The following is a 27,007-nucleotide window of genomic DNA, read 5'->3' as shown; positions in this document are numbered from 1 at the left end:
TAATATCAAAACAATGATCAATAAATTCACAGTATAATTGGTAGTTGCAACCTTAGAAAAATGCATTAGAGGCTAGTAGAGGTTGCCAGTTCCATTTTTCTTTTTTTTACTTTCACCAATGTCTCAAAAAAGAATAAATATATGTAAAAATATTGCATGTTGCCCCTTTAATACTTCATAAATGTGAATAACATTAATGTATGTGTGATTATGTGATATGAGCAGGTTTAGGTGCTTTGTACAGAATGTATGACTTCAAACAGCGGCTGAGTGCTCATGTGCAACCCATCACATGCTAGCAGTAATGGATAGTTAATGGCAGGTCTTGAGGCTTTGTTTAGCAATGCCCTCAATGGAAGTTATTCGTCAGCCAATCACTTAAAGTCTGAACATGTAAAATGAGTGGGTTTTGTCTGGCTAAAGGCCAGAAGGAGGATGATATCACTGGCCTCTTTATGCACTGAGAGGCTGTGGGCGTCAAGGCTAACTGCAGCTGACAGTGACGATGATGATGATGATGATGATGATAGGTGGAGAGGAAATATGGAGGAGAGGATAAAAGGACAGAAGGAGAGAGATGGCCTCTATTCCTCCCAGATTTCCATCTCTCCAGTATTTCTTTGGGTTGTCTCTTTGGTGGAATCCTCACCTGGCTGACCTTCATCACAATCACAACCATCTGTCGCAGTTACCAATAGCAACATGGGAGCTAATGCAGGACTGTGATAGCAATATGAGTGCTGTGCTTTGTGTGGCACAGGGAATATAGTGGGAGCAAATGCAGAACACTCAAAAGCATGAGAAATGTTATATATTCATCTGGTTTCATTCTATATTCATCTTCCTTTTGCACAATATAAGTCCTAGCGCACCAGTTCAGAAACAAGAGTTGTACCGGCAGCTGCAATTTGGAAAAACATAGAGAGAGGCAAAGAGCGGCTCCTGCATGTATAGAAGCGCATACACACTCTCATAGGTTACTCTGCACTCCAAGTGGAGCTCTGCTCACTCAAATCCACAAGACTTTTGGAAACCAAGGGAGGCATTTGCCCTTTTTTGATTGGTCACTTGTAACGCAGCCCTACCCACACGGACTGCTGTATGTCACGTCCACCATATTGGAAAGGTAGTAAACAAATACAATGTGTATTGAGCAGACACAAAATTGACTGTTGCTCTCTTGATTTAATGAAAAATGATATCGGTTACTTATTTGATTTAAATTCAGTTCAGTTAATCAGGCGGATCTTACCTCTCGCATATGGCAGTGCGACGTACAGCAGTTGAAAGCGACCAATGTTTAGAGGGCAAGAGCCTCCCTTTTCCTGAGCTAATACCTCTGTGTGTGAAATAATAGAATTTCCTAATGGCAATATGACATTAATCACCAAACATCCCATTAAATGTGGGATTTAATGGTTTCAGTTAAATGCTGTTCCTGCTATGATCAAAATGTGTGCCTTCAATAAGCACTAATCGCATCAGGAAGTTATTATTGCTGATTTAGCATAAAATGGCCTGTTTGGAAATCCAGCTGAGAAGAAGCAACATTAGCATCCATTCGCTGTCGTGTTTGTGTCCACCTGACGAAAGTCCGTCTAATATTAACTTTTCTCTGGCTCTGGTTTGGTCTCCACCAACTTCTGAGAAAATGTCTGAGTCTGAGTTGCTAAATGCTCTGACTGTCAGTTTGCTGCGCAGCAGATAGTGAACAGCGGCTTCATCAAAGCTTTTTCACTGGAAACAATTGGCTAACAGATGCTAAAGCGCTCCATTGAGCTGCAAAGACTAACTGTAAGTCTCTGTGATTTTCTCACTATGCGTGACATTTTATGTTTGATCAATTTAAGATAACAAATGTTTAATAATGTAGCATTACGCTAACTTTCAACTGCAGAGTGCTTGGCAGGTCAGAAGCTTGTAGCTAATAAATGTGTATAACTTTTGGTAATATCTTAAAGCTGTAGGCGAAAGTAAGTAAAACAGACTCAGGCTCATTAGAAAGGAGCTTCATCATTACTTTGATGAAAACATCTTTGTGTTGTTTGTACATTTGTATCAAGAACTTCTAGCATCTTATTCAGGCACCACACCGTTCAGAACACCCACAGGTAAACAGCCCTGTACTGCACAGCGTGTCTCTCAGCTAACATGATTAAGACTCTTCCTCTCGTCATATTGTGAGAGAGGAATGCTTTGTGATTAAGCAACAAAGGCGATTTGTTGTGCCGCTGGGTCTCAGTTTAAGAAAGGAGCTTTGGCTTGTTGCTGGTTGAATGTGTTGGAACGCTCGTCTGCACGGCTTTGTGTGAGTGGAACTGAGTGGAACAGCACATTAACTCGACCAGCCGTGTTGGTATCTGAGGTAGAGCTGCTTAGAGTAGTCTAGCAGGAGTTTCTACATGATGAAATATGAGCAGAGATGGAAAGGTAAATCAGCCTCCACAGTAAACTATCGTCATTATCCTCTGAGATTTGTCAGTCCAAGATCAACTTCCATTAGCTTAAGCTGCACTCCATTAGGCTCAGTTTGTCAGTTTCAGCTCTACCTTGTCTGCTTTAGCTATTGTTGGCCAGAGACAGCTGTCTGTTTGTCAGACTCATCTATCAGGGTTCACGTTTTTGGATTCAGCTGACCTTTGTTAGACTCATCTGTACTTTGTTAGACTCATCTGTACTTTGTTAGACTCAGTAGACACAGCTTAACTTTGTAAGACTCGGCTGTACTCTGTCAGCTCAGCCTGAACTATCATTTGCTACCCTCAGCTGTAACTTGCACTTTACAAGGCATATGCTGCCCAGTGACATTCATCATCACTTATGTCACATCCTGCCATCAGTTATCAGCTGAGATTAACATATTGCATGACACATTTAGATATTGTGATACGTGTGGTTTACTGTGGCTCAGTGGGTAGAGTGGCTCCTATACTGTCCGCATGTTGAAGTATCTTTGAGCGAAACACTGTACCCGTAAGATGCTCCTCGGGTGCTTTATAGCAGCTCACTGCTCCTAAAAGTGCTTAGGATGGGTTACATGCAGAGGTCAAATCTATCATATGTACCTGTTGTTTGTGATGATTCTTATCAAGCTTGTTTAGTGATACTTACTGTAGTTAATTGGGGCTTCACCCTTGAGACCAGATGACACCGGACATGGTGCAGCCAGCCATTGGGAAGAAGTAACCTGCTAGGGGTTCTGGGGGCATGCCCATCTCAAGAACCGTTCAACTGATCTTCTTCATACATGGCGGGTGTATTGCTGGGGACCAAAGGATGTGTCGATTTGGACAGGTTCAATATTAATGAACTTTGAACAAGCAAGCCACAGCACTCTGTGCAGCAGCGGGGGCGGGGTTCACTGAGTGCAGCGTGTCGTCCGAAGCGGTCCTTTGCTTATTGACTAAACTCTTCTTCACTTACCTGGAGTCAACGTGCGATGAGCAGTTCTCGACAACTGTGCCAGCAGCACTTAAACGGACTGAGCAATTTATTTTTAGTGCGGAAGTACTTTTTACGGCTGCGTCACTGCAGAGCAGTAGCGAAGCAAAGTCAGTGACAACTGCTCACTTCTGTAACGTAATGTGATGCATATGGTGTTGAAAGATTGCATTGTTCAAAACTATTTTCATTTTCAGTTTAGGTTAAGGATATTTAAGTAAAATTCAACCTACAAATTGCTCTTTTGGTATTAGTATTAGCATTTAGCCTTTGATTGATTGTCTCTCCCCCCCATAGAAGAGATGTTCAAACATTAGTGATTAGGGAGGGTGAGGAGGAGGAAGCAGAGAGAAGCAGGGAGGTAAAAGGTCAGAAGGGATGGAGAGAAGCAGCTGGACGAATGTCAGACAGACAGGGGCCTCATTGAGACAGTTAAGGAGAAAATGAGAAGGAAAAGGTCGGGCAGGGGGCAGCGAGAACAAAGAAAGAAGCAGATATGAAGAGAAAACCAAGAAGGAAATTGCAGGAGGAAGAAAGGAAAGGGTGGGGGCAGGGCTGTCAGTGCTGGTGGCCTTTCTGAAAGGTTAGTGGCCTGGCCAGAGGGAGAGACGGTGAATGGCAGCTACTCTACAGGGAGGAGAGGAGAGCTGTGGTCAGGCTACAGGGCGCTCACACACACACACACACACACACACACACACACTCACACACACACACACACACACACACAAAGGTATATCTGACAACAAGGCAGCTTTTTCACATGGCACTTAAAGCAAAGCACGTTCGTCTACACTGACGGCTAATGACATTAAACATTAGCTGACATTTAACATGGACAGAATTAGCTGATTATTGTTCTATTGTTTAAAGATGGTGCCTTTGTGTGTGTGTGTGTGTGTGTGTGTGTGTGTGTGTGTGTGTGTGTGTGTGTGTGTGTGTGTGTGTGTGTGTGCGCGCCGACATGTTCTAATGTCTGTGTTTGTCTTCCACCATGATACCTGGTGCTTCGTAGGTGTACACAATGTGTGCAAAGAGATTGTTTATTCAGGTGTCAGCTCTGTGGCAGTTAGCTCCTGTGTGCAGATGTTAATCATGTCAAATGTTTTGTGCGTGTGTGTTCTGTCTGGGTAAGAGGAGCAATGTAGCTGTCATTTTCTGTACAGCAGAGCAAACTTTAGAGTTTCAAATTCAATTTGTAAGTAGACAGACTCCCTCTTGTTTGATGGGTTCTAAATGGTTGACTAGAACGTGTGGCTTTCAATGTGACTGTAGACAGAAACATGCAGGACCACAGAGTTCTTTTCTGCTCATATTTCATTTTTACACCGCATCTTTGTCTGCTGGCACCATATAATAGCTTTGACATTTGCACTTCCATTGGTTGTAATAAAATGGGCTATCTGGGCATTTTGGCATATTCTGTTGTTCACTTCACTCTAATTCTCTTCTGATAAGGACGGCAGCTTAAAAGCCATGAATACAGTATGTGAGGAGGATTGGAAAAACCTTACAGTGGGAGGAAAGGTAGACAGACAAATGGAGACAGATTAAGCAACCCTATCCCTACATAATATGTTTATATCCGACTAATTTGCTTTGCTTAATGTGTTAATGTAAGGATTACAGATACTTGAACCCAAAAGCACAACTCGGAGACAAGAAATACAAGTTAGTTTTTTACTTGTGTTCAGGCAGGTTCAAAACCAGGAGGTCAGTCCAACAGGCAAACAAATCCAGTAAGGGGCAGGCAAAAATCCAAGGTCAAAAACAGGCAGACAAGGTCGGAACAGGCAGAACAAGAACAATATAAAGATACGCTGGAGAACTTGGCCCTAACACACAAGACAATCTGGCAGGGAACAAGTGCAAGTGAGGAGACCTAAATAGAGAGGGCTAATGAGGGAATGGGCTGCAGGTGAGATGGGTGTGGAGGACCAGGTGAGGGGATTTTCTGTGATCAGAAGATGCATCCCATCACATTTTTTAGCCCTTAACACAGTATTTCAGTCTTAACCATAGTTTGTTTGCCATATTGGCACGGTTGTGGTCGGTCTCGCCATCCTGCGGAAGCGCAGCACCTTTACAGCTCCTGCATTCGGTCAAGAAACATTGTTCTTGAGGGGTTCTTCCCTCCCTCGGCCAGAATGAGGCAGAAGTAGTGTCTCACCTACTCTGCCCAGTGCATGCTTTCTCTTAGTTAGTTGTACGCTCACTAAACATAAGAAGGACACAGCAGCTGTTCGTTCATTACAGAGGGCACTCGCAAGGCATGGCTCAGTCAAAACTGTGTTTGTCTCACTAACTGTGTGACGCCATCACACAATCCTATAATGCAGCAGGAATGGAGCTTCTGCAAGGTGTCTGGGCACACTTCATGAGAGCTTTATCCTCACCCATGGCCCTCCTCAGGGGGATGACAATTGCAGACATCTACGCAGCGGTGTCCTGGGCTTCTCTGTGCCCTTTCATCCATTTCTATCTGGGAGTCCTCACTGACTCATTCAGTCTTTAATGTGCTAGACGGCAGATGAAGTGTTGATCTAGTGCTTTTACGCTAAAAAAGCTCCGATCTTCACGGATTAGCTGGCTACACTATGGTACATAATTAGCATCCCACGCTTCTGAAGCTGCACTGCTGTGTGAAGAGAGTGTAACATCACTTGCCTCCTTTTTCTCCACATAGGGCTGACATGGTGTTAACCAACCTGCCTTATGTTGTATGGCGTTTACGGTTTGCCAACTGGTGTATGTTTGGCTTCACACTGGGACAGTTCGCCCATAACCCAATAGCGAAGGCTCTTAAAGGTGAAGCCTATATGTTACAGAACGTTAGTTACGTATTGCAACTCCTGATTCTATGAGTCTAGGCGTAGCCCTCTAAGCTGTGGGCCACTCTGGCACCAGCTGAAGAAATTCTGGTTTTAATTGTGAGCAGAACTGTCCTGAGTGTGGATGTTAAGGGGCCCCTGCAGGGCACAAAGGTGCAAGAAACGTCATGACTGTGCATACCCACAAGGATGAACCCAATAGGGACAGCTCTTAAAGGGCTACGCCTTACCTCATAGAACAATACACTTTTCTAACGTCTACTTTTTATGTGCTTGAAACCAGGAGGCTGCTTTCAATTGGCACTCTTGTCTTTGTTCTCTTTGTTTATTCTGTTTATTTGCTGATTTATCTGTCTTGGCCTCACCTCCTGCCTCTCGTTTTCTCTCTTGCCTCACTGTGTCTCTTCATTGTCTCCTTCCCATTTTATGACCCTCACAAACCTGATGCCCTTTGCCTCTAAAACAGCCTCATTTCTACCAACCAAGAAGGACTTTGTCCTCTTGCTGAGAGGAATTGTTGACTGCTGCAGAGGCTTGACCTGTGCATTGAAGGAATACTTATATACATACATAACCTGTAGCTTGCTGCTACAAGCCATTCAAGTGCCTGGTTTGCCTTCCTGGCATCATCCTTAAGGTGGACATGGTCCCGAACACGGTTGCTTGCTCACTTTTTAAATAACGGATTATTGTAGCTTTCCTGCTAAAGTTGCCTTCTAATCTAATTTGCAGACATGAAGACACATTTTGTCCTGAACCTTAGCTTCTTGAACGATCGACCAAACAAACATTCACCCGGAAAAGGTGCACTATTAGCGTCAGTTAGATAGCCGATTAGCTGCTCAGCTGCAGTACATTAAACAGCAAGTAAACTGGACTGCAAATGTTAGATGCTGGTGTGATGCTTACTCGTCAATATTGCCAACGACACGTCTGCCCATGACATGTAGGCTACAGGGGAACTTTGTCTACTGTGTGTCTCTTGCTGTAACATCTGGCAGCCTTCCAGCTGCTCAAACACAGACAGGGACAGGCTCCCATCCAGCAGAGACAAGCAGCATTTCTGATTAGACCTTTTATTTCTTTTGATGAAAAAATATTAACAAAATATATTCAAAACGTTGATATCATTTTGACCACAACAAATGTGGTTTCAGTTGGACTTTGACCTTTTCATGAATAAGTGGGCTGCTTTGTGTTGGGTTGAGGAAAAGTCACGCAAAGGACATTTTGAAGGGATCAATAATTCAATTCTATTAAACTAAACTAATAAAGCAAGGAATCCCTGTCTGCCTGTGTGTCAGCATGCCTGTGGGTCTGTCCTTGGCATATCTCAAGAACCGTTCATCCATCTACTTCACACTGGATGGCTGTGTTGTGTTGGAATTTACCTCCACTAAGTGTACCTCTCCGATGTTTGAAGCCGAGAGTAACTCTGACCTGGTGTGTTTCTCACGGACAGATTGAGTAATTTCTCTGTGTTGCTTCTGCAGTAGAAGCACACAGTAAGTAGTATACAGCTGAGTTGTATATATTGTAAGCGCTTTGGGGTCTTTTCTCATTTATTTCAGGGTATAATGAGTTACAAAAGTAAGAACAATCAATTATTTTCATATCTAGACATCATAATGAATCCATAACTGTTACGGGTCCTTGTAGTTGTCTGCCTTCCCAAACAGTAGAGTCTACCTCTGGTGATGACAGCTGTAGGCTTATTTCACTGATGTTTCTGACCGAGAGCAGCCGTGACTTGGGCATGTGACTCTACTGTGTCATGGCAGGTGTGTTGCTGAGGACTCAAGGAAACTCAGTGTTGAGTGTCAAGTTGTTTGTAACACCACAGGCCACCCATTGGTCCGTTCTGAACAGACATGTATTAAACTAGCACTGCACTAGTCTATGTGAAGACAAACCAACCGACAACCTCAGTTAATGAGAAATAAAGCCAACAAGGAAGTGCCAGGAACAGTTCATCAAATGGCCACTTGGCTGGCTCCAAAAGTGAATAAATCTCCATAGACCTCCATGTTAAAATGTCCAACTCTGCAGCAGAAATACACAAGTTAACAGCCTGGTACAAAACAAGCTTTGGTCTCTCGCTAATATCCCCTTTTTCAATCTGTATACAGGTCACTTGTTTGAATTACACCAGCCAGGCTTAAAGTTCGGCATAAGTGAGGGTGTGGCTCCTCTTCTGTGTCTTTTGTTTGGGGACCTCTTTAAATGTGCATGTGGTCACATCAATGATACATTCATTCATTTGAATTCATCCATAAACTCCAACACTAATGTGTGTTTCAGCTAGATTCATGCCCTTGTTAAAAACTTTCTGCACATTAAAAACACATCCCAACATGTGTCTCCTCCGAGGAACTGAAAATATAGTCGTAATATTACGAGAAGAATAAAGTCATAATTGAATGACAATGAAGTCAGAATATTTCAATAAAAGTCCCAGCTGCCCTAGAGTCAGCTGTGCATCACTTTACCCCGTTGGGTCTCTGGATGAGACAAAGTTTAGAGAACAGCCATGCCCTGCTCACCATTGTGTGGCTTATTGTCCACACAAACGTTAACTTCACAACCTACTTCACAGAGCTACTAACTAACCAACTGTTGGCTGCAGGAACCCACGGACTGACAGAAACACTAAACATGCACAGAAGACAAAGCAACATATTCATTATGACTTCGTTCTCCAAATCTCAGATCATTATTATTTATTTCACACAGTGGTTGACAGCCTTTTGGTTTATCTTATTCTCTCCATAATGTTCAGCTTCGCCGTCTTCACTCCAGGAATCCTCCTGCAGCAGCCGCAGCATTGCTTCTTTACTTTCTGTGTTATGGCAGTTTGCAACCATTGCTTTTGATGTTGCATAGTGCCACCTACTTTACTGGAGGCAGTGTTGTGTCTGTGAGTCGCGTTGTAGCAGTTCCTCTAAATAAAAGTCCTCTGCTGCTTTCATGTATTTATTAGGGGGAAAGCTATGGTGTTCTTGATCATGCCGGCTGGCCTTTCCAGCCCACTGGACTGGCTCTCATCCAGAAGCAGGGGACTGAAGTAACAGAGCTATCCCAGCTACGGTGTTACCCGGCTGGCTAGATTAGACCCAGGAGGAGCTCCCTACCCCTCCCTCTGTGGCTCCCTCTGGCTATTGCACATCTGGCATCCCTTGATGTAGGTATAAAAACGGTGCACACGCTCAGCCTCCATCTGCTGCCAACACATGCTGACCCCCCAGAGAGCCCTCTGAGTTTAACTAAGGACTCTCACTCAGGTGTCAGAAGTGATGGTAAAGAATGGCCGACTTACCTTTTTGTTTGGATGATATGAGTATTTATGAGATACATTTTTGAAGAATCAAACTAGTGTTCTATTAATAGACATTTTGGCTGAAGGTGGAAGGCTTAAACTTTGGTTAGATTTGTTTTGTGCTTGCTGGCTAATGGTGAATAATGCCTGTGACTACACACACACACACACTTACACGGCAGGTGATCTATACCATCCCATACTGATTATTTAAAGTGTCGGTTTAGGCTAATTACCAGAACATGTTGTACCTCCAGTGGTGTCACTCCACCCAGTGAAGATGATTGACAGCAAAGTCTACTATTCATCCAAAATAACTCGGACATTGTTTCAGGAAAGACATTTTCTATTGGATTTTTAAATGTAATTTAAAAAACTGTGGCGATTACAAACAGAAACACCTAAAGCTTTTGTTTTTGGATGGATGCAGAATAAAGACTATCTAACAATACAACTATCTGCATGGCTGCAGTGGACACGATCAGCGCTGGGAGGGGTTCTGCATATTATATTTCAGTTATTTAAAAGAAATCAAGATCTTTCTTCACATTATGCATTCAAATGTGTTTCCGTTGATTGTAGCTTTGTGATATCAGCACTTATTTTTACTTTTACACAAGTCTGTTATACGCATTTCATTTCATCGTGCGTTCATTTTATTTTGATGTCTTGTTGTGAATGCAGGTCTGACAGATAACAAGATTAGATTGAGAACCAATAGATTCATTCAGTCTGCTCCCTGTGATGATGGTTGATAGAGCAGACACATTATGTCTTGGCTGCAACATTTTAGGTCAATGTCATTTAAAATTGCAGTTCTGACAAGAGAAATGTCATCAGATACACTTTGATTTGCATAATTCCATCACAAATTGTTATCTTTTATTTGAAGCAATCCCTTGGTGACAGAATTCCCTTCTTTCAGGAAACACGTCTAAGTGTTCCTACGTGCATACGCATTTATGTATGTGGACTCCTCACACATTCAAAGATCTATAGAGCCTCCGTGTGTGTGCGTGTGTGAGTGCGTGTGTGTGGCGTGCGTGCGTGCATGCGTTTGTGAGTGTGTGTGTGTGTGTGTGTGTGTTTGTGAGTGTGTGTGTGTGTGTGTGTTTGTGAGTGTGTGTGTGTGTGTGTGATCTTGAGAGTGCTAGTTCTCTCTCATTAGTGACAGTGAAGGTTTTCTGAATGATTCCATTGCGATCGGGGGATGAACTGCTTTAAGATTAGGATTAGTTTAGGCGCTCTTTGAATATGTGTGTTCCAAACTTTCCTCCTAACTTCATTCTCATTGTCATGGTATTGTCAGGGTCTCCTGTTTTGTGAGAGGAAGGTGAAGGAGTCAGCAGCATATGACTGAGAGAAACAGCCGAGGAAGAAGACGAAGGGATAATGCAAGAAAGAGTTGGAAAAAAAGGAGACGTAAAGGTGCAATAGGAGGACGTCAACAAGCAAGATATAAATATAAGTGAGAAATGAATCATCAAAGAAGGGAGTGAGAAAAAGGAGTGAGATTAAGTGTAAAAGAGACAATACAGTGAAGTGAGACAGTGAAAGAGATGATAAACTAACAGGAAGAAGTACTGAGACAGAGCAAGAGACAGCAGAGTGATAAAAGAAAAGGAGGAATGGGAAATCTGGACAGTGCCAGCACTATAGTTACAGACTGAACGTATAGTGATTTACAATCAATTAGTAAACTGATCAAAACATTGTATTATTCAAATTGCACTTAAATGTTGTGTAACAAAACTCAAACAGACGAATGAAGGCATGAGAGAACATGAGAGGAGAAAGAGGAGAGGGAAATGTGTACAGGAAGTGGCACCAGAGGGAGAGAGGGAGAGAGAGAGAAGAGGGAGAGGGAGAGAGAGAGAGAGAAGAGGGAATCAGTCCACTGTTGTTCTGCTGTAGTCGCTCTCACACAACCAGTCTGCTGTCAACCCGACTGCACACAGCGTTTTGGAAGTTCATTTTGTGTCTCGTATGCTCTGATCTGTTATTTTGGAGGAACTTGTCATCTGCAATCAGCCTGAGATCCAAACAGGACATCATGCTGAAGTTTAGTGTCAGCCACTGCTCCAGGTGTGTGAGGGAGTGTGTTGGTGGTGTGATCCTGACTTTTATTATTGTTTGTTTATGATGCAGATGTGGTACTGTTTATGATGCTGATGTGGTACTGTTTATGATGCAGATGTGGTACTGTTTATGATGCAGATGTGGTACTGTTCATGATGCAGATGTGGTACTGTTTATGATGCAGATGTGGTACTGTTTATGATGCAGATGTGGTACTGTTTATGATGCAGATGTGGTACTGTTCATGATGCAGATGTGGTACTGTTTATGATGCAGATGTGGTACTGTTTATGATGCAGATGTGGTACTGTTTATGATGCAGATGTGGTACTGTTCATGATGCAGATGTGGTACTGTTTATGATGCAGATGTGGTACTGTTTATGATGCAGATGTGGTACTGTTTATGATGCAGATGTGGTACTGTTTATGATGCAGATGTGGTACTGTTTATGATGCAGATGTGGTACTGTTTATGATGCAGATGTGGTACTGTTTATGATGCAGATGTGGTACTGTTCATGATGCAGATGTGGTACTGTTTATGATGCAGATGTGGTACTGTTTATGATGCAGATGTGGTACTGTTTATGATGCAGATGTGGTACTGTTTATGATGCAGATGTGGTACTGTTCATGATGCAGATGTGGTACTGTTTATGATGCAGATGTGGTACTGTTTATGATGCAGATGTGGTACTGTTTATAATGCAGATGTGGTACTGTTTATGATGCAGATGTGGTACTGTTTATGATGCAGATGTGGTACTGTTCATGATGCAGATGTGTACTATTGTATTTTGTATGAATGATGTCCATTACACATGTTTGAACTGTCTCTGTGTTGGTGCAGGGATTGAACACTCTCTCCCTTTTTGTCTTTCTTTTCTTCAGTCACAATGAGAGAAAGGTGACCTGTAAGCACCCGGTGTCCGGCGTCCCCTCCCAAGACAACTGCATCTTTGTTGTAAATGAACAGTAAGTCTCTCTGCACGCTGACACACCCACACAGCATTGTAAGCTTCTGATTTCTGTGCTGATTTGAAAGGTCACTGAAAACACTTCTAGACGGATTCTTTGATGGAATGTGCCTGGATTCAGCTGTTCTGTGCAGCTGTGTCAGTGTGTGAACGTACTATGTGACTGTTGGACCCCAAAAATCCTACTCAGACCAGAGCCAGGTCTCAAGTCCAGACTTGTCAGTGTGTCTCGGTTTCGAGTCGGTTAAGTTACAGAGAGGACCCCAGAGTAGCATGAACATAAAGTAGCAGAGGGTTATATTGTTGTATTGGACGTCCATTTATTTGATACACAGAACTTAGTTAGTAAGACATTATCTGGATATGAACAGACAATGCATTCTGAAAAAATATGTGCAGTATCTGAACGTTTGCAGTCACATTTGTTTTCCTCGTCACCTGTTATTACCTATATTTGTTACCTATATTTTGCTGCAAATGTCGCACAACTTATTTTTATAATTGGTCACACAATCAGAACACAAGACGATTGACTGCTAACTCACTCTGTACACTTAGGTTCTCCAATGTCAATGGCATGCATTGCTCATGAGATGTAGACTTTCCCTTCTGTATCACCGTGTCCCAGCTGATTAGTGTCTGTACGATGTGAACAGGAACTGCTAGAGGCCGAAGCAGCAGAGCTTCCAATGAGACAAACGTACCAGAATGTCAAACAGGCTTCAGGATGAAACCATTGAACGAGCACATTGAAACACAAAAACAAAAAAAGGAAAAGTGACTGGAAACAATTACTGGATGAAAGCAGAATGTGTGCGTGGTGACTATGAAATGACTCTGTGCTGTGTACATCTACATTATGCTCATTTGACCATGTTAGCTGTTATTGTACAGCCCTAATGATGTTTATGCTCTTCATTTGCTCTCTTAGCCTTTAATCGCCCTTAGCTATTATTTGAGTCTTAAAACTGACATTTTTATAAGAACCTATGTAGATTTTGCCTCCTTGCAGCTATGAGACATGTATGAGAACCTTTTATAATTAAAAGATCTAAGGCAGTTGCAGTATTTAGCTGTCTGTGAAATGAAAACCCTGTTTAAAAGGATAATACTTAACTAAATGAGTAAGCTCAGTACGCGTACAGTAAAGCTTCTTCTGATGCTGCTGTAACAGTAGTGGTGGAGGACTGCATCACCTCTCGGCCATGTTTGAGCTCTGAAGGCGACTGTCCTTGTTAAATGTAATAATCAGAGGCAGTGTGTTGAGTGGCCATGCAGCTGTGAGGACATCAACATAAAGTCTACTCTGACTGGGAGCTTATCACAGTCTACAGTCTGAACAACACTCCAAGTCTTCTGTTGCTTTTTAGGGTGGAATCCATTTGCAACAGTGCTCGTGAACCCATCCATTGTTGTCTGAGCGTCCTAAAGAGACGGTGGATGAATAGAAAGCAGAGGACTGTGGTTGTATTATACGTGCAACCAACTTCGGACAATAGTTTCTGTTTGAAACCATTAAGATGCAAATATTTTAACATACACTACCGTTCAAAAGTTTGGGGTCACCCAGACAATTTTGTGTCAATTTTCAGTTTCTTCGCAATTTCTCTCATGGAATAGCTTCATTTCTAAGAACAAGAATAGACGGCGAGTTTCACATGAAAGTTCTCTTTTTCTGGCCATGTTGAGAGTATAATCCAACCCACAAATGTGATGCTCCAGATACTCCTATGTAGATATTTCATTAAAAACCAGACGTTTCCACCTAGAATAGTCATTAACCACATTAACAATGTATAGAGTGTATTTCTGATTAATTTAATGTTATCTTCATTGAAAGAAACAGTGCTTTGCTTTGAGAAATAAGGACATTTCTAAGTGACCCCAAACTTTTGAACGGTAGTGTAAATATTTTTATATCAGATTAATAATGATAATACACTTTTCTTAATGCCACAAGTCAATTCCCTTTGTTTCTTTTATTGGCATCACAGTTTCTGTAATATGACAAGATTGTGGTTTGAGTGAGGAGTGCATGCTGGGATAAACATGGCCTGAAGTCATTTGGTTTTTGTTTTTCCCAGACACCGTTCCATACCATGGGAATAAACCCGAACCCAACTCTGTGTCTATTTATAGCTTTGCTTATTTTGACATTATCAACATTGGACCCATAGATATCTGACCAACAAACCGTTCACAGTCTGGCCCATCAGGACGGTATTAATCAGATCCAGCTCTTGATTGCCAAAGATTTTGCTCATGTTTTTTAAAGAATTGTTCTCTCATGGTCGGTGAGTGTGAGGCAGTGGGGATAGGACTTGAATGCAGAATTTATGGAGAACCAAGATATGGTTTGCGTGGGGACTAAAGAGCAGCATGGACCCTCAGATGGGCGGCCTTGGGTCTGGACAGAGTCAGAGCTGAAGGCTACAGGCAGAAGGCCTGGGTGCAGTGCAGAGGTGGAGCCAGAGACCTCAGACATAGGGGAGACCTCTGTCGGGTGACCAGGAAGCCGACAGGAGGGCAGAGCTGCTCTGAGGGTCAGCCCCGAGGTCAGTGGCAAACTGCGGTTTGGACTGGACGTCGGCGGACACGGCCTACTGGGGTTCTTAGGTGAGACGCATGTAAGGTTTAGCTAGTCGTGAGGAGGTTCCTCACTGAGACACATCACCCTCAGCCCTTCCAATAGCAGGTCCAGTGGTCAGAGACTTTCTTAGTGGCATTGAGGACACAATAGCAGCACAGGTACACTGCAACTCAGTGTACCTGTGCTGCTATTGTTTTGTTTATTGGCTGGATTAGATATGCATTACATGAATGATCTGGTTTATCAAAGTCTAATAAAAAAAATCACAATCTTGAATAAGAATCATGTTTTACTGGGTTCCTCTCACAAAATGAATCAGACCATCCTTACATTTCCTCTGGCGGCAGTTCTGTTTACCACCTCATCCTGACTGCTCGTGTATTTTGTATTATGTTGGTGAGCACAGTGATATCATAATCAATAAAAAAGCCCCAATTACCCAAGTAATTACAAAGAGGAATTATACTTATAGTGTGTTGGCTGTCTTGTCTCTAAGAGAAATGGTTCCATATTTCCTTCTGGCTCCTGTTCTGGATTCAGCTGCAGACATGCTGGACTGTTTGACAGTGTTGTTGACTGTCTGACTGTGTAGACCGCCATCCAGCTGCAAATCTTTCTGTCTCTTCTTGCATCTACGTTTCTGGTTGTGTGTGTGACTCACTGAGGGTCAGCCAGTCTGTGAATGCCACCACTGATTCGACTAGCCTTCCATCTTGCTCTGTCTTCTCTGTTTTCTGTCATCTGCTCTATGTTTCCATCTTTCTGTCTGTCTCTTTGTCCTCTGTGTTCCCTGCCTCACTCTGCTGTGGGATTGCTCCCTACTCATCAACTCTGAAATGGGATTCCTTCTGCAGACGACACACACAATTCCTACAAAGAAACTATGATCTGCTTCCCAGGAGACAAACTAGAAAACAGCAGAAAGTCAGGATGATGGCGCTAAAAAGAAATTTAGGACCGGAGCCTCTGAGAAACACAAACAAAGTGCAGCAATTACACGCACCACCTCCAAAAGAGTCGACAGGATGGTATTTCAATCCGCTCTCATCTCCGAACTGTGCAGCTGAGATACCACAGACACATTTACACACACTGCTTTATTGCTAACAAGTTCAGTGGAGCTGCACACTCTATGGCAGCACTTCTCTTTCTCACACTCTCACTCTCCATCGCTTTCACACTCACCCCATTCATCTCCCTACCAATTATCTCCTCTGCCACGCTGCTCTCGTTAAGGAGTATTGAGGTGTGTGTGTGTGTGTGTGTGTGTGTGTGTGTGTGTGTGTGTGTGTGTGTGTGTGTGTGTGTGTGTGTGTGTGTATGTGAGCTGTGCATGGTTTGTATTTTTACACTTGTTGAGCAGAGTGGAGGTGAGAAAGACGCGGGTAGTGAAAGGTGTTTAACTGCGGTGACTGCTTCACCTTGTTCCGCCCCAACTGTCTGGAAGATGCCGGGTGGAAGGGAAATATCTTTGCTTTACATTTCAGTCTTAGTAACTTGCAGACATAATGAACGTTGATGACCTGCAGACCAGAGGAGGCTGCTCCTCTTCTTGTTTAAAGAAGCAAGAGGAAGATCAAAATATCAAAATCAAAGAAATCACCAAAGAAATCACCAGCCACAGCCACAGACACACAGAGTCAGCAGGGTTCACTACAGCCCATATTTGACCACAACAGTAATGAAAGACTGAATCAACAAACTGAAAGGTGTATGCTGCTGTTCTAAAACAAGTTGTTTGTCGCACTTTGGCCCAGCAGTGTCTGTGACACGCAGCTCATGGAGGCAGTAAAGCTAGAAAAGCTCAAATCAGAAAACACGGACATGATGCATATTTTCAGATACATTGTGTGTTATTGGGTAATAAACGTTCATAAATCCACTTACAAATCATTAAAGAAGAACTCCAGATGTTGCCTAAGAATCATTGCATTTTAAAGTGTTCATAATTATTTCCTAAATAGAGGTCTGACGCGTCACATGACCTGCGGTTAGTACTGTGGCTATCATGCCTGGATGCCACACAGCCAGGACTCGCCAGCTCCTGCAGCAAAGAGACAGTTCTGAGGAACAGAAGAGCTGTCACTTCATATCCTCAGCACTGTCTTTCAAAGGCACGGCACACAGTAGCTGTGTTTGATGTAATATGAAGGCGTCTTAGTGCCACATGAGCCCTCGAGCATTTTCATTCCCTTCTTCTCAAACTTTTAAATGAATATGAAAATAAATGAGCACAAGCCCTAAGCTCTCCCTCCAGGCTCCTCAGATTTAACCCGATGCACCACAAAGGTATTCAAGAGATCCTTGAGGAACTGCTAAAGAAGCTGCTGAACGTGACTGCACACGGAATGCTTATGGTTTTATATATTGTCTCTCTGGTCTCATGAAAAGATGAGTGTGTTTGAAATAAAGGGACTATTTTCTCTCAGGTGGTTTTACTGAAATCAGCATTAAACCGCAGAAAAGATCAACACGTTGAGTTTTACTTAACAATCTCAAACGCTGTCTTTTCTTCTTTTATCATTTCATTATCCGAAGGCATTCATAAATATATGAAACTGTTTGGCCTTCCCTCGGGCACCCAAAGCTAGCGCTGCCTTGACAGTTCTACTGGCCAGTGACTGAACTGTTAAAGCTCCATCAGTTCCCACACATGTGCCCTCAGCAGCACCAGCGGGTCACTGAAATGATGTTGAATCTCAAGCAAAGATGGTGAAGCTGTTGTGGAAGGTGTTTTATTTCAGTCAGCCATTGACGCATGAGAGTCAAGCAGGCTTTGTGCTGTTGATTTCTTTATGTTGGTAAAAACATTATATTAATCATATCCAAATCCCCAAACAACAAAAATAGATGAAATGCATGTTTACAGATGTTATCAGAGCATTGATGCAATGATGCACTCAGAACACACCAAACAATCAACCCAGTTGCTTGAAGTACAAACGCACAGTAAGCGAATCCTTCACCTGAAGGTTCAGTCCCAACGACCACAGAAGAGACTGTCGTCAAAGAGACGAGCAAAACGTAGCAGGAGAGCAGAGCACAAACCTTAAAGTCACGCACTCGGTGGGACACAACGGAGAGTTTCTCATCCCACCAGCATCACCGTCACACATCGTCAGTAATGCGCCATCAGGTGGTAATTTGCAATTAAAAAGAAGAAGAAGAAGCGATCAAAACAGCCGTGTTTGATTGGAGACAACTCTTCAAATAGTATGGCTTCAAATGAATAATCACATTGCCTGCTGGGAGGAACTGGTAGATTGGTGTTGTTGTGACCACTCCTCCCTTCCACCAGGGGTCAGTGTCCTGTTTGGTGCCTCCTCTGTCTTTCAGGATGATCAGCAGCTAAGACGCACCACCTGAACATGGCTGCCCCTCTTCTTTGGCTGTGACTTCCGTGGCTGACACGGCTGCTTAGTTGTTTTGATTGGTTGGTTTAATGATTTGTTCTTAAATAAATGTATATTTATTACTTCTTCCACTCTTCTTGTCTCCCTTGTGTTACAGCCTTTGAGCCGGGTTGTGACATATGGGGGCTCGTCCTAACTTGATGGACCAGGTTCAGATTTGTGGAGAGAAGTTGGCTCTGCTGGTTGTGTTTCGTTTGATGAGCAGAGACTGATTTCAGGGTCAGTAGTAGGCTCGTAGGCAGGTGCACCTCGTTTGGTGAGGAGAGGTTCAGTCTGGTGGTTTGGGAGACATGGACGAGTGTGGTGAGTCGGCTGTGTTTGGTTATTGGGAGCAGCGGTAGTGGTCAGTCTTCCTGTGGAGTGTCTGTGTCACTGAGCTGTGTTGTGCTGGTGATTTGTGTGGAACAGAGTTCGGGTGGTCCTCTATACAGTGGGATTAAATTGCTATTCTGTCCCTGTTAGGTTGAAGAGCGGATTCCCTTTGGGGGGGTTTGATAGTGTGGTGTGAAAGTGGTTGGAGCAGTTGTCTCGGGGGCACGTCCGAGGCTGCAGGTGGGCGGCCAGTTCATGGTTGCTTTACCGGGTCTGTGGGTTTTAGTGCACAAGTAGCACCTGAAGACTAGCGGGAGCTTACTTAGTTCTGGTTAGGCAGTCAGAGGGACGGGCTGCAGTGATGTTCGCTGTGTATGGGCTGTTCCTGCTGTAAGTGTGTTTGACTCACTTAATGTTTCACTTACACATCCAACAAAAAGCTATTTTAGTGGACTACCGCCAGTGACGTGACATCTCCCTTTATTCATCTCCCTTTTCTGTTCTTAATCTTATGATTGCTGTCATTGTTTATTTCATGTAGCAGCATGACTGAACTGTATTCAAATTTCAAAGTCTGTTTCTGGCATGAATTGTGGAACGCTTGTCCACCCTGACGAGCCCACAGAGGCTCTCAGCAGGTAGCGATCCCTCACTAGCCTTGATGCTTTGACTACAACTTTGCTTTTGTCAGTAACTCAAACCGAAAGTTGTTGCATGCAGAATGTGCTGTTAGCAGTGGGAAAGTTCCACATCTGGGAGAGTACACTCGTCATCTTCACTAGTCTGATGAGAAGTTCAACATGTCGTAAAAACAAGACACTGTAGTTTTAGAAAGAATCGGGAGGAGATTCAGGAGTGGCTCGGTTCACTCTAGTCAGAAGCCACAAGCTGAAACACATGGGCCTCACCCTAAAGCTGTTACTGGAGTGTTGGTCTCTTCAGACCATGTCAAGTGGAAGTCGGTGAAGTCATTTACACCTCATGACATAACTTTAGGACCTCATGTCAGAAACGGCTTTACTGTAATGTGACTGATATTGCATGATTGTCGGCTATAAATGTAGATTAACAGGTATTACAGCACCAATTGATTATATTCATATTCATTCATGAAATAGAACAATTAGATTTATTTTTAATCTGAATCATGAGTGAATCAAAATAAGAACACTTGAATTATTAAGTCAGTTATTAGTAAGTTATTAAGTTATTTCTACACATTTGAATGTTGAGATGCTCACGTCTGTCTCTCACATCCTCGCTGGGACGAGACGACGAGAGGAGGAGACGGGCGAGGGAAGTGAGGAGCCACATTAGCCAAACATCCATATCTCTGTCATAAGTGTTTCAAACCGTATTCTTGAGTTTTACAGGAGAAAGGATAACCTGGCTTTATCTTAATAATCTGCTGGAAATATCAAAAAGTTCAAACTGGCAGGAGAGATATCTGCACACTTAGATTCCCCATCTCCAATAAACAGGAAACTCCACTAACTGGATGTCATTCTCTATCATTTCTCACCATAAAGAATATCTAATATAGACCCGTTACCACTGACTGGTGGTAAACTAGCTGAACTTCAGTCTGTACTGGACACAGAGATGATACTGGTCTTCTTGTGTGACTCCGTTAGACGGCAAACAATCAAGCTGTTGACTTCAGTCAATTTAAATTGGAGGTACCTCACTAGGGCAGCAATCAAATCAACAGGTAACACACTGATCCCTCTTCTAGCTTTGTCTTCAACTCCATTCATCATCAATTCAAGGCTTCATTCCTCTTTGGCTCCTTGTTTTCCACCTCTTGCTCACACTAACTTTATTTCAGACTGCTTGATGAGCCACTATGCAACACTAATGCAGCAATGATATTCTGGATGATTAATGTGTATGCCATGGGTTGTGTCTCCAGCATACGGTGTAGTGTCGGAATAATAACCTGAGTGTAATTTAATAGGAACTAATGCTGTTTTGCCATCCAAATCAAATGAACTCCCGTCTCCTTCTGCAGAGGCTTGTATTCCTCTGAAATGATGAAATATAATCAGGTGACAGGATGAGGTAGAAGCCTCATATGTTCTCCCAGCTAAAGCTTCAAATTGTCTCATAGTGAGCTGAGACTCATTGATCCAATCCAGAAACATACAAGAAAGCGAAATCATTACTGAGAAATATGTGTACTATGAGTCATTCTTACAGCTAAAGCAATTACCCATCAGCCCAGACTCCACAGGAGTACTGCTGTCATTTAGTGTTGGAGATCTGTCTGCTCTCTATTTTCTTTGTCAAATGAATCTCATATCACATGTTGCATTTAAGATGGTGTCCTTCAGGTTTATTTAAAAGATGCTTATATTAGAAACACAGCTGTGTTCATTTGATAAGAATCCTCCCTGTTATCTGATCTGCTTGTTTAAATGAGCTACATCCTCCTTGTTTACCTGCTGCATCGCTATATTTCCATCAGTACAGGTCATGCTCAGCCCTCTCACAGAAACCCTGTGTCCATTCCCTTCACCTCTAAGATGTGTTTATGGTTGTTGAGCTAATATCTATGAAACTCAACACCCATCCATCCATCCATTTTCCTCCGCTTATCCGGGGTCGTGTCGCAGTGGCAGCAGGCCAAGCAGGCTGACCCAGACTGGGGGATCCCGAGGTGTTCCCAGGCCAGCTGGGAGATATAATCCCTCCAGCGTGTTCTGGGTCTTCCCCGGGGTCTCCTCCCAGTTGGACGTGCCCGGAAAACCTCCAATGGGAGGCGTCCAGGAGGCATCCTAATTAGATGCCCGAACCACCTCAGCTGACTCCTTTCGACGCGAAGGAGTAGCGGCTCGACTCCAAGTTCCCTCCTGATGTCTGAGCTTCTTACCCTATCTCTAAGGCTGAGCCCGGCCACCCTACGGAGGTAACTCATTTCGGCCGCTTGTACCCGCGACCTTGTCCTTTCGGTCACGACCCAGAGTTGGTGACCATAGGTGAGGGTAGGAACGTAGACCGACCAGTAAATTGAAACTCAACACTTCCTAGATTTTTACCATTGAAAGCCAAATCCAAGCCTATCATCCCTCCCATTCCTGAGAGGCTGTATACAGGAAGTGTAGGAGTGCAGGCTTTACGTTGAGAAATGACGACAGGTGAAAATAAGTCAGATGCCTCAGCAATGTTTGTCAGAAAACTTTGCCTTTGGAGATGAAACCGGTGCTGCAGGCAGCTCTGTGACCTGGAGTGTTGTGATGTGTTCCAGTGCAGAGGGTATTTTGGACATCCATGATTTGAGAATCAGTTGCTGAAGAGCATGTATGGTTTGGTTTAGTTTAGTTTTTTAGATTTCATCTGAAAACGACATACTTTTAGAATTAAAGCTATGATATGTAGTGTTTTTGTTATATTGGTTGACATCATTGCATCATGACAGCAATCAATAAATCAGATGCTCTGAACAAAGTAGCTGTGGCTGTTGCAGACTGTAACAAGCCCGTCCAATCATTTCCTTCAGCCTGAACAGATGACCTGCCTGTTTACCTGTTTACCTGTTTACCTGTTTACCTGTGTGCACACTCCCAGTGTGCTCACGGAGTCTTCTGCAAACTGCTAGCTTCACAGCTCATAACACTAGATACTGCTCTGACAATGAAGTTATTCATCAGATACAGTCCCTGCTGATGTTTTATTAGCCTTGTTTTATGAACTGGTATGCAGCACCAATACACCAGTGTGATGTTTCCACAATGAGAGATTCCTTTTGACAGAAACTAGTAGGATGACAAGACAAAACATGGATGTTTGAAATAGAGCTGAGTCGAGTAACTTCAGTCCCATTCAGAGCAAATAAACACTGGTGCGAAACTCCAACTGTGAACAAATGTATCCGACTGAAAAGCTCTTTGATCGTGCTGCTGAGGAACAGCCTCACACAGACCGCTTCCTTTAGTCACCGAGTTGAGAGAAACAGAGCAGCTTTACTGAGGGAAGCATGCAACTGAAAGATGAGATGAGACAGTGGGAAGGATTGAAAACAAAGAGAGGAAACAGATTGGCTGTGTGATCAGTGGGTGACTTCTGTAATGTGTGTTTGTTCGTCACCCTGCTTTAGATGTAGGACTCCTGTTACTGGAGGCGAATGGAGGCCTCCTCCCTCACTCACAGTCAATTGGCCAGCGTCACTGTGTCACTGGCAGAGCCGTGGAGCGGGCCTCTCAACAATGGCTGTCTGTTTTCTAAAGGCTAAATGCCTTCACTTGCAGACACTACACACACACACTGCTAAACCTTTGTTTCATAATGAATGTATTCTGGGTTTGACTTCTTAATTCAGTAAGATTGCCAAGCTGCTGTGAATAGACTGACGAGTGTTTTTGCACCCACACTTTGCGTCTCTTCAGGATTGAACCCAGCAATGTGTGAAGACACCAGAAACAGCTCAGAATGTAATCCAGAAGTACATACTGCAGGTTTCATGTTTACCCTGTGTTGAAGTCTCTAAACTACTCTAAAAGGCATAATGAACCATAACTTCAATTAATACGGCAGCGCCCTTAATACTAGTCATTTACCCATTATTAAGAGCTCCGTGTTCAATGTGACAGGTTAACTTGCCTTAAAGTGCTTTTTTCAAACTTAAGGATGGATAACTTATCCAGTGCTCTACAGTCATGCAATAAGCACTGATTGCTGGAAACCATAGCATTGATTCTTTTAACCCCTAAGAGTAAATGTATCTGCTTATCAAGTGGTCATTTCAAATTCAAATATATGTTGTTGTGTTATAACAGTCGACTCAACATTTCATTTGCAGAGTTGAGGTTTTCATGTTTGGCTTCGGGGGACTGAGAAGGCTGAAGTATAGCAACGGAGATTATCAGAGCTGTCACTGTGGAACATCGAAGATCTGCTAATGGGTTTCAAGCCAGTTAAATGCTTGGCGTGCCAATTACACTCTGCAATTTTAATCGAAGTACAGTTCTTCAGCGAGGTTGGGAAATGATAGGGATCAGTGGTCATAAACTAGTTTTATTTAAGATTGAAGCTATGCAGGGAATGATGATTACAAAAAGTCAATGAGGCAGGCAGCGTAGGGAGAGCTGGAGGCGGGAAGAAGACTCCGTTACTGAAGCGATCTGACCATGTGATCAGCAGAGTGGGACAATCACCTGGGAGTCAAACCACTCTGAGGTTCAGGAAACCTTTCTCCCAAACTAGACCATCGAGAAGATGAAGCAAGTCTCTTCTCAACCTGCGCCTAAAGTAATGAAGCAAAGTCAAGATAATGTCAACTCAAATGGCCGCTACACTGATGGTGTATACTTACTGATCGGTATGCATAAGACACAGGTACGCTGCTCACCTGAAAGACGTCGTTTTGGTATTACCCTGACTGGTAATTATTATTTTTCTTTAGAGGATCAACTCATTGATTACAGGTGTGGAGTTGGAATCTGCATCCAATTTGTATCATGACGATGTAACACGACCAGATGCTAAAGTTATGAAGATCAGGTCACCTTTTTATTTGCAGGCCAGAAATGAAGGAAAACTGCAGCAACAAGCCAAAACACAACATTGACATATTAACACTTTACCAACCTGTGACAGCATGTTAGCAGATATCTATCCATGTACACGTCCAGTGGACAAAGAACAATTCGGGCATTCATTTGGAGTCATGATTTTGGTCAAAAGAATAGATGCTGTCCTTTTGGCTCTGTTTCCTTTTGAGCTCTCTTTCGCTGTAAGATGTTGATGTTCAGCTTCCTTTCCCAACGTCGGTGTGCCTGCGTGCTGTTTGGAGCTTTTCCTCTGACAACAGCTGCTGCTGGAAACCAGGGAGAGGAGGGTGGAAGTTGTGGGCTGGAAAACACAAAATAGAAATGATGAGATAGAAGAGGCTAAAACACTCTGTGGGGACTGCAGAGTTGATGGTGATTCTTTGTGGATGTATCACTACAGACGACCCTTTTTACAGCGCACATACGTCATTTCATCCAGTGTTACTGAGGAAGAGATATTGATTACTTGAGCTTTAACTGTAACACTGGACACAGAATAGCGCCAGCAGAACATAGCAGTACACAATGTAATGCTGATAAAACTAACAAAGAAACAAGGTTGAGATGTTAAGGACCCACCCTCGTGCTTTTACTGGCCTTCTTTTCCTTTTTGCAGTGGAACTGTGTGTTTTTCTCCCGGCCTGGTGATATCTGTTGTGTACATGATGCATTGTGGTTATTGTGTCTGTCTTTGTTCATGGTGACAAACCAGTTTCTCCTTTGGGGATTGATAAAGTTCATCCGATCCTGTTGATCCTTGTAGTTGGTGGTTGTAGCCCCACTTAGCCGTCTGATAGTTCTACCTGTGCTCTGTGCATTATGATCTGAGGGTCCCAGACTGATCGCTGGACCCACCTGAACTACTCCTGAGCAGTAATATAAAAGCTAGTGTGTTGTGTGCCGTCAACAATAGCAACAACGTGGACACGCTCTTTATATTCTGCTGACCTTGGTAGTGGAAATGGGCCAATCACTGTGTGCTAGTTGTAATCAGACTCTGGGACCTTGAACTTTCTTTTTCTCACATTAGCAATTGTCCTTCTACTAAACTAGTGGCAAAAAACTTTGAGCTGTTTCAATTTGTCAGGTCAAGTTGTCCATTTAAATTGTCTGGAGGTAGAGGCATGAATCAGAGGTGACACCCAGAGAATAATAGCTGGGATTCAACTCTCCTCCCTCACATTCTCACTTTCTTTATCTCTGTTTCTGTGGCTCTCCCTCTCTGCTCTCTACCCTTCGTCTCGTTGTCATCCTCCCTCTCTTTAATGGCCTGACAGAGACAGTGTGTCATTAAGAGAGTGGAGATAGAGTCTGCTTGATGAGGTGGGGGGTTGGCTGATTGGCTAGCTGGATTCTGCCTTTGACATTAGCAGGTCTTCTCTGTCATCTCGGTAGCACACACACACACACACACATCACAGTTATTCTAACAGAATAAACTAATCAACCAAGGACACATTCACGCCTTTGTTAAAGGATCTGACTGCTGAGCTGAGTCTGGACTGATGCTCAGATATCTCAGTGTGGGTTTTGTGATGTTTTGCTCAACTTAAGTTAGATGGCTGCACATCAAATTTTAATTGTCACTTTTCAGAATATTTGTTAGAAAAAAGAGTGAGTCCATGTAACTTTGGCTGTTGAAGTCTGTTTTTTCTATGAATTGAGCAATTTGAATGTTCACACTTCCAGGTCTCACCGGTAAGTGCTTCATGGTGAAATGTCTGACGGACGTCCTCTCTCTTTGTCTCTCTATGTGGCAGGTCGGCTCCTCAGGCTTCGTCAGAGCAGAGCAGCAGCAGTGACAAGAAGGAACGTCCCATGAGCACCATGAGCGAGGCGTCAAACTACACCGGTGGCTCCGACTACAGCACCTTCCCTGGCAGCCCGGCCACCACTGTTACTACTGCCACCACCACCACCACCTCCACTTCATCCACACGGGTCAGCCTCCAGCCACACAGGCCTTACATCTTAAGCACATCTCTGTTAAGCAGTTTAATCACACCTCTAATAATAACTCCATTAGCAGACAGACTTACTGAGGATAAAGCTAAATATTTGTACACAATGTGGCCTGAATGAGGGTTGTTTTGTTGAGCCGTGCTGGAGGCTACACGAGGTAATGTCAGTCTGTAGCTCTCATACTGTACTGTGTTCTGCTGTACAGTACTGGATACACCGTACCACGCTCCTTATATACACACCGATGATGTTATTACTCTTATTAAATTAACAGAAAGTCTAACACTCCATCAACAGATGTGTGTGTGTGCAGTAAAACCACACACATAATCCAATATGATTACGTTTGCTAATGTAATCTGGTTGTCTTCCAGTCTTTGTGATAACTGACTGCTGTCTGTAGCCTAATAATAATATGAATTATTATTATTAATAATAATATACATTATAAAAACAAATAATAATACAAACAGATGGGAAATTGGTGTTAATTTTCTTATCCGCCAGAAGGCGAACAAGCGTGTTTTACCAAATG

General features: G+C 43.2%; 1 protein-coding gene across 2 annotated transcripts in view; it reads left to right on the top strand.

The window, feature by feature from the left end:
- LOC306714049 (pleckstrin homology domain-containing family A member 5-like) overlaps window positions 1–27,007 on the top strand; it is a 188,476-nt gene that overhangs the window by 112,153 nt on the left and 49,316 nt on the right. For both annotated transcript variants that reach the window (XM_079183968.1, XM_079183967.1), the window contains exons 4-5: window positions 12,561–12,644; window positions 26,271–26,451. In XM_079183968.1, the coding sequence (XP_079040094.1) occupies window positions 12,561–12,644; window positions 26,271–26,451 (265 nt within the window). The remainder of the gene's footprint in view (window positions 1–12,560; window positions 12,645–26,270; window positions 26,452–27,007) is intronic.

This window comes from Pholis gunnellus (assembly GCF_910591455.1).
Source record: "Pholis gunnellus genome assembly, chromosome: 22".
In the NCBI taxonomy this organism is placed as follows: Eukaryota; Metazoa; Chordata; class Actinopteri; order Perciformes; family Pholidae; genus Pholis; species Pholis gunnellus.
Note: the sequence above shows the minus strand (reverse complement) of the source record. Positions and strands in the feature narration are given on the sequence as shown.